General features: G+C 32.8%; 1 protein-coding gene across 1 annotated transcript; it reads right to left on the bottom strand.

The window, feature by feature from the left end:
- Positions 1 to 8,983: 8,983 nt before the first annotated feature.
- Positions 8,984 to 10,935, bottom strand: LOC127132357 (microtubule-binding protein TANGLED). The gene is made up of 4 exons (XM_051061300.1): positions 10,743 to 10,935; positions 10,530 to 10,654; positions 10,367 to 10,431; positions 8,984 to 10,149 (listed from the first exon to the last, which is right to left on the bottom strand). The coding sequence occupies exons 1-4, from the start codon at positions 10,827 to 10,829 to the stop codon at positions 9,194 to 9,196; spliced, it is 1,233 nt and encodes a 410-aa protein (XP_050917257.1). The 5' UTR covers positions 10,830 to 10,935; the 3' UTR covers positions 8,984 to 9,193.
- Between the last annotated feature and the right edge of the window lie 1,346 nt (positions 10,936 to 12,281).

Raw genomic sequence — 12,281 nt, 5'->3', positions numbered from 1 at the left:
ATGAAAATCCAAGTGTTTACAATGTATCACAAAGAGTAAAGGAAGGCTTCCAAGCAAAGGTCCTAAGATGAAATCCTGTAAGTCCAAGTTGATTAAGAGTGGAGTGAATATTTTTGGTCTTACCATTTTATCATGTTTTTGTTATTTTTAATGTATGATGACAATAAAATAAATAACAACTAAATAAACATGCATGATGAGTTTGTACAATGATGATGATAATGAGTACTTGAATGTAAATTACAAGGTAATGACATAAAAGTAAATCACAAGATAAAGAATGACAATATCATAATAATAATGGTTAGTGAATGTAAATGAACAATAAAATAAATTGCAAGGAAGTAAAGTGCAATAATGTAAATGTTAGGAGTTAGTAGTTAGTAGTTAGTGGTTAGTAGAATAACAATAAACAAATAGAATAACAAGTTTATGTAAAGAAAAATGGTTTCATCTATGTATCAAATAACCCAAGCATGGTTGAAATAGAGGCAACCTATCAATTCCTCAAAGTATCATGAAGGATATATTGATCAATCATTAATAGATTTGAAACATTGAAGGTTTTATCAACTCTAAACAACCATGGCCATGATCTAATAGATTTCATCAACCAAATAAATGTAACAACAAGTCAATAATAAATATTAAATGATAACAAGAAACAAATTTTGATTGAAAATGGTGGATAAAAAGTAGTAAGAGCAAAAAGTCCCCAAAAGGGTGTAAACCCAACAAAAAACACTTGTCTCAAAGTTGACTCAAATCTCTCTCAAAACACAACCCAAGAGTAAAAACTCATTTTCAAACATAAAACAAAACCAAAAATGTTAAGGAGTTTGAGTCCAAAATATTACCAAGAGTGTGGTGTTAAAACTAGGTTATTGTTGTGTTTGGGTTTGAGAATGAAGCAAAAAGCTTGGAAGAGGGTGGCTATGGTTATTGTGGTAGGAAAATGGAAGAGAAGGAAGGTGTATGTTTATATGGTGGTGGTGAATGATTATGTAAGTGAAGGTCATAAGTTTGCTACTGTTTTTGTTTTGTAGAGATTGTGGATTTTTACATGGTGGTTGGGTGGTTCAAAGAAGAAAAGAGGGTTTGGGTGAGTTAGGGTTTAGGTTGAAAAGAGGGAGCTTGAATGTTGTTTGGACAGAGGTTTTGTGGCTTTCAAGCTTGAAAAATGAGTGGGGATATGACTCTATTTATAGAGGAAGCAAAGGGGTTGAAGTGGGTGAACCAAAAGGTACTCTGGGTAAAAAACAGAGCTACTACTGCTATCTGCGCAGGTGTAATCGATTACCATGATTAGGGTAATGGATTACACAGTCCAAAATGGCAAAAAAATCATTTTTTTGTCTGTGTAATCGATTATCATGATTAGGGTAATCGATTACACAGTCCAAATGGCCAAAAAATCATTTTTTTGTCTGGGTAATCGATTACCCAATCCAATTTTTTCTTCTTCAGGACTTTAACCGCATAACCCCAGTTTTTTCCGGTTGTAAACACCATGCCTTGAGTCCGTGTAATATGTATTTGATTATGAATGTTCAATGAAATTATGACAATGAAATACTGAAAGCATGCATGTGTAGTAGGGCCATGGATCAGATGAAAGTTGTATCGGGGTAGGGACAAAATTGGGGTATGACATAGTGATCCTTATGAATGGACATGATCAGTGATAGAAACCGTTACCTCTTGTGGCGATTGAAACCTTTGATGCATATCTAAGGAGTGATCATGAGCGTTGAATGGTGACAACGCCTCTACTCAATCTACACGAACGGAGTCCTTCAGTCTCAATGCTAGCTGCTACGAATGAAGGCTTTGAGTGTGTGTGTGTGTGAGAGAGAGAGAAACATAATTTTATCAACTGAAATGCTTCTTCACAAGGGTTCTATATCTTATGGTATACCGATATCACTTAAGCGCGTGGTACCTTACCATATTTCGTATTCTACTTAAGTGCACCGTACCTTACGATGTTCTACAATTCGCTTAAGTGCACCGTACCTTACGATGTTCTACAATTCACTTAAGTGCAGCGTACCTTATGGTGTTCCTTATTTACTCTATCTTTCATCAATCCGTCCTTTTGTGTGTAGGTTTTCGGAACATTGATAATTATATTAAATCATGTATTTAACATAATAAATAGTGAACGGTGTCTAGCAACACATCTGCTACCCAAGACACAAAAATGTCATGTGTTACGACAAATCTTTTTTGTGATAATACTTGTGTGTATAATTATCCTTTTTGCCCTTATGTCTATATTGAACACAAGGCATAAACCGTGTCATCCTTGTCCAGTTCAATATTGGGCCCTTAGACATTTATCTTGTTACGCAGGATGGGCAAATTCCATCTAGGTCACTCATGTCTCTCAGCATGATTTATGGAGTACCCATCAACTGTCTTTATAGTCATCCAGTCACAAACAATGTTTGATCCATAATAAAGCACTCGACTCTACATCTAGGGTCCATAGTGGTTTCAGGTCGAAGGATGATATACACCACTATCACCGTGAGAATAACTTATGACACTTTGCATAACATTCTATGTAGTATTCTCATAGCGGGTCAATCAAATATAAATATTACTCCTAATATTCATACCTATGTTTAAGACTTGATAACTCTTTATCCATGATCCATGAGATGTGATCATTAATCTATACACATAATAGTCTTAATGCTTTAATGTTATCCCACTTCACAACAAAGCTCGACTACAGATACTTTAAGAATAATGTCCTTATGTTTAATGGGATCTCATGATTAAGTCACACTTGATACATTAAAATGACTAGATATTCTAGGGACTTTATTAAACAAATATAATAAAGTATTCGATACAAGTACCAAAAATATTGGCTTCTAGGGTTTACACCAACAAAATTATTTTCCAAAAGAAAGTTACTTTGTTTATCATACCAAGCTCTGGGAGCTTGCTTCAGACCATATAACGGTTTTTTCAATTTAAAAACAAAATCAGGATTTTGAGAGCTTTCAAAACCAAGAGGTTGATGCACATATACTTCTTTAGAAATATATTCATTCAAGAATGCACTATTAACATCTATCTGATAAAGGATGATGTTATGATTGACTGCAAATGAAATTAAAATACGAATAGACTCTAACCTGGCAACTGGAGAAAAGGTTTATGTATAGTCTATACCTTTTTATTGACTATAACCTTGTGCTACCAGTCGAGCCTTGTTTTTGACAACCTCGCCTTTCTCATTCAACTTATTTATAAAGACCCATCTAGTTCCAATGACATGGAAACCCTTTGATTTTTGAATAAGATCTCATACATCGTTTCTGGTGAATTTATTCAGTTCTTATTGCATAGCCATAATCCATTCATTTTCCAGGAGAGATTTATCAATAGATGTGGGTTCTATCAGATATGCCAAACCTAGAAGAGTCTCTTAAGAAGGTTTGAATGAAGATCTAGTTATGAATGGAGCATTCTTGTCTCCCAGAATCAGTTCTTGAGAATGAGAAATTCTTGATCTACTCTTATTCTGATGAGTTGGATCAATGATAGCTTCTGGTTGAGTCATTTCTTCAGATTCTTTGGCTTTTCCTTCTAAGTCTTTTTCTCTAGAATCAACATCCTTGGATTCTGAAAGATTGACCTTCAAATCTGCAAATTTCTCAACTAGCTTTGACTTTTCAGGGTCAAGCTTATCATTGAATATAACATGAATTGATTCCTCAACAATTCGTGTTTCTGTGTTAAATATTTTGTAGCCTTTAGATCATTCAAAATATCCTAACAGTAAACACTTATGTGCTTTAGAATCAAACTTGCCAAGATTCTTTTTAGTGTTCAACATAAAACATTCACATCCAAAAGGGTGAAAATAAGAAATGTTGCACTTTATGTTCTTCCATAATTCATAAGGATTCTTCCCCAGAATAGGTCAGATAAAAAACTTGTTATGAATATAACAAGTTGTGTTAACTGCTTCTGCCCAGAAATTCTTAGCCATATTAGTTTCTAGGATCATGGTGTGAGCCATTTCTTGCAAAGTCCTATTCTTCCTTTCTACAACTCCATTTTGCTATGGAGTTCTAGGACATGAGAAATCATGTGAAATACCATTTGAATCAAAGAGATTTTCAAAATGTTTATTTTCAAATTCACCACTATGATCACTTCTGACTTTGATTATTTTGCAATTCATTTCTGTTTGCACTAGTGAGCTGAAGGTAGAAAACACAGAATCTGACTAATCCTTGTGTTTCAAGAACTTTACCCATGTCCAACGACTGTAGTCATCAAATATGACCAATCCATACTTCTTTCCATTGATAGAAGCAATTTTCACTGGTCCAAACAAATTAATATGCATAAGTTCTAACGGTTTAGAGGTAGAAACAAAGTTTTTTGCTTTGAAAGATGTTTTAGAAGACTTGCCTTTCTGACATGCTTCACAAAGAGCATCTAAAGCGAACTTCAGGTTGGATAAACCTCTTACTAATATAAGCTTATTTAGATGAGAAATCCTTTTCATGCTAACATGACCCAAACGTCTATGCTATACCCATTGCTCCTCATTAAGAGACATTAGACATTTTACATTTTGATCTTCAAGATCAGAAATTCTAATTTTATAAATGTTATTCTTTCTCTTTCCGTTAAAAAGGATTGTACCATCTTTCTGACTGCCATCCTTACACGACTTTTGATTAAAGATGATATCATAACCAGTGTCACTAAGTTGAATAATAGACAATAGGTTATACATCAGACCATCAACTAAAAGAACATTAGTAATAAAAGGAAGTTTACCGTTACCAATGGTTCCAGAGCTAATGATCTTTCCTTTCTGGTTTCCTTTGGAACCAACGAAGCCTCCAGACTTAAGTTCCAAATCTTGGAACATAGACCTTCTGCTCGTCATGTATCGCGAGCATCCACTATCCAGGTACCATGACTGGTGTTTCAGCTGAGCTATTAAGGATGTTTGTAACATAAATAATTTTATCCTTAGGTACCCACTTTATGGGTCCTCTCTTGTTAGTTTCCCCAGAGTTTCTTACAACTTTGGGTCTTTTAGCAAAAGGATAATCATGAGGAATTTGTGCATGATACTTAGGTTTTAGAATAAAGTTCTTATCCTTTGTATGTTTCTGTGTCTGTGCAGAAGTATCCAGCTCAGTGCCAGCAAGAATGAAATGCACATAGAGAGGTTTTGGTTTTACCTTCTGACTTTCGCCAGGTTTTATAGTTTTTGTACAACCTAAACCTTTGTTACCATTTATGCTAACTCCATAGATCAAGGAATCCATTTTGCTTCTATCTATGCTTTTAGCCAGAAAGTACTGGAATGCTCTATCATATCTAATGACCCAATCAGTACTAGAAGCTTCTGATATTATTCCCTCCTATAGTTTTGAACTTTTACTTTTCAAAGAAGAGTTGTTACTTTTTAAAGAAAATACTTTTTCATTTAGAGAGGAAATATCTTTCTCAAGCTCTTTCAGAGTTTTAAAAGCAATTACTTGGACTTTTTTAAGGTCCTTGTATTTACTCAGAAGACTTTGGTACTTTTCCAACATTTTAGAGAGACATGATTCATTATCAGAACGAGATAGGTTATAAAATACCTCTTCAAAATCGGAGTCGGATTTTGATTCTGATAATACATTGTCTTCTGGTTCTTCAGAACTTGTGGGATCCTTTGTAATTGCCATAAGTGCAACATTGACTTTTCTTTGTCAAAATCTTCTTCTCCGGTTTCTGAGTCATCCCATGTAGCCATCAACCCCTTCTTGACTTTAGAGAAATTCTTCTTTGGCCTTTTGTCCTTTTTTAACTAAGGACAATCATTTTTGTAGTGGCCTAGCTCCTTGCACTCGAAGTAGATAACTTCTTTTCCAGAATCTTGCTTCTTCTGTCCAGACGAAGAATCAAAATGACCATTAGTCCTTCTGCCTCCTCTGAACTTTCCTTGACCATTTTGCCTGTATTTCCATAGTCTGTTGACTCTCTTTGAGATTAGAGACGACTCATCATCATCTTTTGAGTCTTCATCAGATCCTTCTGAGTCTTCCTTAACTTGATAGGCTCTTGTCTTCTCAGGCTTGGATTTTATGGCAAGAGATTTACCTCGTTTCTGAGGTTCATCTTCTTCAAGCTCAATCTCGTGGCTTCTTAAAGAACTAACAAGTTCTTCAAGACTGATGTTGTTGAGATCCTTTTCCATCTTCAAGGCAGTTACCATATGTATCCATTTTTTGGGAAGATTTCTAATAATTTTCTTGACATGATCAACTGTAGATTATCCTTTGTCTAGAACTTTAAGTCCTGTAATAAGCATCTGAAACCTTGAGAACATAGTCTCAATTGTTTCATCATCTTCCATTTTGAGTGCCTCATATTTTTGGATTAGGGCCAAGGCCTTTGTCTCCTTTACTTGAGCATTTCCCTCATGAGTCATCCTTAGAGAGTCAAAAATGGATTTGGCAGAATCTCTGTTTGTTATCTTCGCATACTCCGTATAAAAAGAGATAACATTAAGCAATATGGTTCTGACCTTATGATGATTTTTGAAATTTTTCTTCTATTGATCAGTCATACCACTTCTTGTTATAGTATTTCCTTCAGCATTTACTAGGTGAACATAGCCATCGACTATAAGATCCCAGAGATCAACATCGTAACCAAGAAATAAACTTTATATCATATCTTTTCAATAGTCAAATTTCTCACCATCAAAGATTGGGGATTTTGCACTGTAATGATCTCTTTTTTTATTATTAATAACGTTAGCATCGTTATCAACGACCATTATTTCTTACACAAACTGGATTGGTACTGAACATCGTGACGTGTTGATAAATCTTTTATCACAATTAGAACTGGAGCTCTGATGCTAATTGAAGGTGTGAAAAACACAAGAAAATGAGGGTTTGAATTGGGGTTTACAAGCAAAAGTTTTTTCTAAAACAAGAACACCACTAACAAGTTAATAACAAAGAGATAAAAACACAAGTATTTTTATCCTAGTTCCCTTGAAACTCAAAGATAATCCACTCCACCCGCCAAGGTGATTTTGCCTTATACACAAGGACTTAATCCATTATAATCAACAGAATACAATAATCACAAAGAATAACCTTCTTTGTTTTCTCAAGGATCAAACTATACCCTAGTCTCCTTAAGGATTCATAAAGAACAACCTTTTTTGTCTTCTCAAGGATAACCTCTTTAAGGAATCAAACAAATAGTTTGAATAATATTTTGTGTGTTACAAGATACTTCTATACAAACAGATTTTACACAAATGAATAGCAAACACTATAAAGAAAAACTATCTACAAAAGAATGATAACTTTTTACAAAGAAATAGACTTGTCAAAATATTGTATCACCGGCGTTTTTCTTCAAGTCTCAAAGTCTCACTTATATAGCATAAGAAGAAGACCGTTGGAGGGAAGAATGGGAAAAGCTCATAGAGCGGTTGTCCATAGTTGGATGGGAAAGGAATGATACTGCATATTGTCCTTCACCCATAAAATTAGTGACATGTGTGATGTATAATACTGTCCTTGCCCATGAAATCAGGTAGTGGAAAGGATGTTCGATTTGTATTATGTACTATTTGATCACGTTTCCATTTGATCTTAACTTCATGTTCATTGGCTTCTGATGAAAGTTGATGAAGCATGAAATGAAGAGACATAAAGCTGAATTTAGAAACTTTAGTATCTTTGGTCGGAACCTTGACAGTGTCAATAGTCTGACTTGAGATCTTCAGAGTCTTCAGAATCTTCAGTCAGAATCTTGATAACTTCAATTGTCTGACTTGAGATCTTTAGAATCTTCAGAGTCTTCAAAATCTTCAGTCAGAATCTTGACAACTTCAATAGTCTGGATTGAGATCTTAAGAATCTTCAGTCAGAACCTTGATAACTTCAATCGTTTGGCTTGAGATCTTCAGAATCTTCAGCTACATAACACAACTTTAGAAGCTTGCCATTCTTCAGAAGTTTGGTGATCAGAGTCACGTTCAGTAGCATGAATTGAGAGAACATTGAAGTAACAACATAATGTTTCCTTAGAAGCTTCTCAGAAGTGAATCAGCACGGAAGCAGAAAGATCATTGTAGTAGCAATATTGAACATCTTTCAGAACTTCTGATAGTTGGCGCATAAGCGGATTTGGAATACATTGTTCAGAAATTGATGACGTTGCACATCATATATTCAGAATCAGAACTGATTGTTAAAGTTACACAATAACAAACCATTATGGTACCAAAATTATTCTCACACAAATACAATATTGTTATCATCAAAACTTAAGGTATAGATGCAGAACCAAATCTTGTTCTAACACATATTTTGTTTAAGAGCCATAATGTCACTCCCCAACTCATATTATTTTGCAAAATTAGATTGATCTATAAACATTTTAAATGGTCTCAAACCTGCTTAGAGATGCCATATTTTACTAGTTGCACACCTAATGACCGACAAACATAATTAGTGATCAACGTAAGGATCTTAAAATTACTAAATCTCATTCCATGTTTCAAACCTTTTTGCATATGCTACTTCATTTTTTTATGTGTGGATTAAACATAATTCCATATCATCTTTCCTTTAATTTTTTTTTTCATTACATAACTCCAATAATTATGATTTTATCCATTAAGTTAAACACTAATATTTAAAATATATATATATACTTTTTTCAATGGCCATTCCTATTATTTTAAAATTTTAAAATACAAATAAATTTAAATATGATTCAAAAGAACTTCTATCAATTTTCTTTTTTTGATAGAAACAAATCATAACAAACAATTGACGAAACCAATCAATTGAATTAGTAAACAAAACATAACATTAAAGTTAAAGAATAATTTTTATCATTGCAAATATCTCATTGAATCAACCAATCTCCTATTCATGTTAAAATGACAAAAATTGACTGAATAAATGTTCCAATAGAGCATAAATACTATTCGATAAAAAAAAATCAACTTCTCATTTGTCACATCAAATTCCAAGTATATCAATATGGTCAAATTCTGCATTGACATGGAAAACAAAAAAAAAGTATAGTATATAGTATGGACACAGTATAGAATTTCTTAAGGAGCTTGACATCCTTATGAAAATAAAACAACAAAACTGAAAACATATCACACTGTATGTTCTTAAAATCTTGGACCAGCCAAGTGCACTGATGTTGGTGGTCGTTGTTTCAGTCCACTAGCTAAGCCATCATTTTTCTTGCTCTTCAATGGTAAAACTAGTCTTGTTACAAGTCTCGAAGGAGAGAACGATCGGCGTAATTTTGATGCAGTTGTTCTCTTTGGAGAACTCTTACTCAAACACACTGAGGCATCACTTTTCTGTACACTTCTCTTGCTCTTTGTTGGTGCAGCCAATCTAGAAGGAGAGAGAGTTCGACTTGATATCGATGCAGGACCACATCTCTTTGGATAGTTCAATCTTGCAGCTCTCTTGGATGAAGTAGTTGTTGCTCTACTTGGTGATTTGATCAGAACCTTCTTATGTTGTGTTTTTGTTACTCTATTTCGTGATTCGTCCACAAACACATGAGGTGATTTTATCCGAAACTTCGATGGTGATTTTGTTGTTACTCTATTTGGTGATTCAATCAGATACTTATACGGTGATTTGATCCGAAACTTGTGCGGCGTTGTTGATATGACAGGTGATCTTGTCTTGCAGAATTCTTGCTGATGCGAAGAAGTTGAAGAGAATAAAGGGTTGGGAAACAGTACTGGTTTTCTAGCCCATGGCCTATTCTTTGGATATACCCTATTTGCTGAATGCTTAATATTCTCTTTCTCTTCATCACAGTCTCTTACTTTTTTCGGGGGAGAGACTTCGAAGTTGATTCTCGAACGTGCACGATGAGGTTGAAACGGTGGCGAATCAGACTGTTGTTTATTTTCCTTTTCCTTGGTTCTTTTAGCTCTGAGTTGTGAGGTTTCAGGGTCTGATTTCTGGTGTGAGGATCGAGATAACGGAGTTTTCGGACCAACCGAAGATACCATTTGTCTAGCAAACTGACTAGCCTGTAAAATTTCTACAACAGTTTCGCCAACAAGCATTGCAGGCAGTGACATTTTCCTCCACTCACCTGCATCAATGTTATCACCAAAAACACTAATGAATTGAGAATTGCAGCCAGATATTTATGTTTCTGCGGGCCGCAACGCATACGCAATTACGGCCGCATCAAACACAATTCTCCGCAATATCAAGATTGCGGCCGCGGCCAGCACCGCAATCTAAAGCTTTACAATTAAGAATTGAATTTGATTCTGAGACAGGTAGATCAATCAAATCTATCATACCTCGTAAATTAGCTGATTTTGAAAACTTCCCCATTGGAGATGTTTCTTGTGAACTATTCTTGATCCTTTAAAATAACAATATAGAAGAAAAATTGAGGTTATATTTTACAACACAATTATTAATAGCAATCAATGATAATAATAATAATAATAATCAATTTACCTAATAGATTCTTGCTTGCATCTTAAACTTGTTCTGAGATAATTTCTGGTACTGCGAGGGCTTAGATTGAGTCCTCCAGAAACAGTGAACTGAAGTTCTTGTAGCCGATACATGCAACGATCCACCTTCAAACAATCATAAAAATATCAGATTCAGAGAACCGTAAAAATGTAATTATAATTAATTAATGATGTGATTAGGGTCAATAAATACCTTGTTTAGTGTTTCTCTGATTAGAACTGGATCAAAAACAGGTAACATGTTATTATTATTTTGTGTGAGTGTGGTTTTGGCAACCATTTTTTTGTGATTCTAACGTTGTTGTGAAAGAAAAAGTGACAGAAACATGAACATAAACATGAAATGAAAGTGAGAAATGATGATGATGATAGGTGGTAACGGTCGGTCCAATTTTTCTTTGTTTTGCAAATTGCAACGGTCATTATACTAGCCTACTTTCTTGCGCTATTCTGTTCTTTTTTTTTTTAATTTTTAATTTTAATTATTAATATTTTAAATAAATAAATAAATATTCTTAACACTTTTTCATTTTTCTATAAAAACTTTTTCATTGTAAAAAATATCTTAACGTTTTATTTGATCTCTTTTAAGAAAAAGAACTTAACGCGCTTTTGGTTACCCAAAAGAAATGTTAAAAGGGAAGCGTTTCATGTGATGAGAATGAGAAAGGTATGATTCTCATTATAAAGGGCAAAACAACTTGCTTATATATTCTTCTATTATATTGAAAAAAGAATTTTATATTTGATTTAATTAACAACGTAAACATATTTTAAACATTTATTTAATGAAGAATGGATATAAATTGGTTGAAAATTGTTTAATTGATTTTATCGATGGGTATTGAGGCACCAAAGTTTCTTCTTTTATCTTCAACATTACAAGTGTTTATCGTGCACTTTAAATTAGTTTTGAGGTAACACTTTATTTGATATAAAGATAAATTTATTTTTAATTTAGTTTAATTTTAAATAATAAATAAAAAAAATTAATTTAATTCAATCTACTTTCATGTAGTTTAATTTAGTTTTTTTTTAAATATTCAAATTAAAAATTATATTTTTATTAATATTATAAAATAATACTTTGATGTAATATATAATATATATAATATATAATATATATAATATATAATACATATTAAAATATAATCTTACAAAAAAAGAATAATGTTAATGCAAATGGAATCATAAAAATAAATAAATTACATTAAACTAATAAATAATATTAAAATATAAGAATTAATCAATAATAAATTAGTATAATATATCATATTAATAAAAAAATTAAAAAAATATTAAAATATACACATGATTTATATTCAGTTTGAATTAGTTTTAAAAAATAAATTTGAAATTCAATTAAATGCGAGGAGTTTTTAAAAAATACTGACATTCAAACATATTCAATAATATTCTATTTTTTATAATTTTTTTTTTTTATTGATTTATAGTTTTTAATGGACCAATTTGAATTTAAACAGCCTAACCGATTACATTATGTTGTATTGTATGGGAAAGAAATCAAATTTCTAAAATTTAGGTCATTTCTTTATAAAGATTCAAGTCGAACTGTGAGTTCAAACAAATCAACTAACTTTTTTAACATCAGTATAGAACGCTTCAAATTTTCTATTTAAATGTTTTTATTTTCAAAGCCCAAAACACTTGCAACTTCTTGCAGACAAAGTTGATGCTCGCTTATCCATTATTGAAAGGGGTACGACTCATA

The sequence above is a fragment of the Lathyrus oleraceus genome, chromosome 3, assembly GCF_024323335.1.
Source record: "Lathyrus oleraceus cultivar Zhongwan6 chromosome 3, CAAS_Psat_ZW6_1.0, whole genome shotgun sequence".
In the NCBI taxonomy this organism is placed as follows: Eukaryota; Viridiplantae; Streptophyta; class Magnoliopsida; order Fabales; family Fabaceae; genus Lathyrus; species Lathyrus oleraceus.
This window is presented reverse-complemented; position numbering and strand designations above follow the sequence as displayed.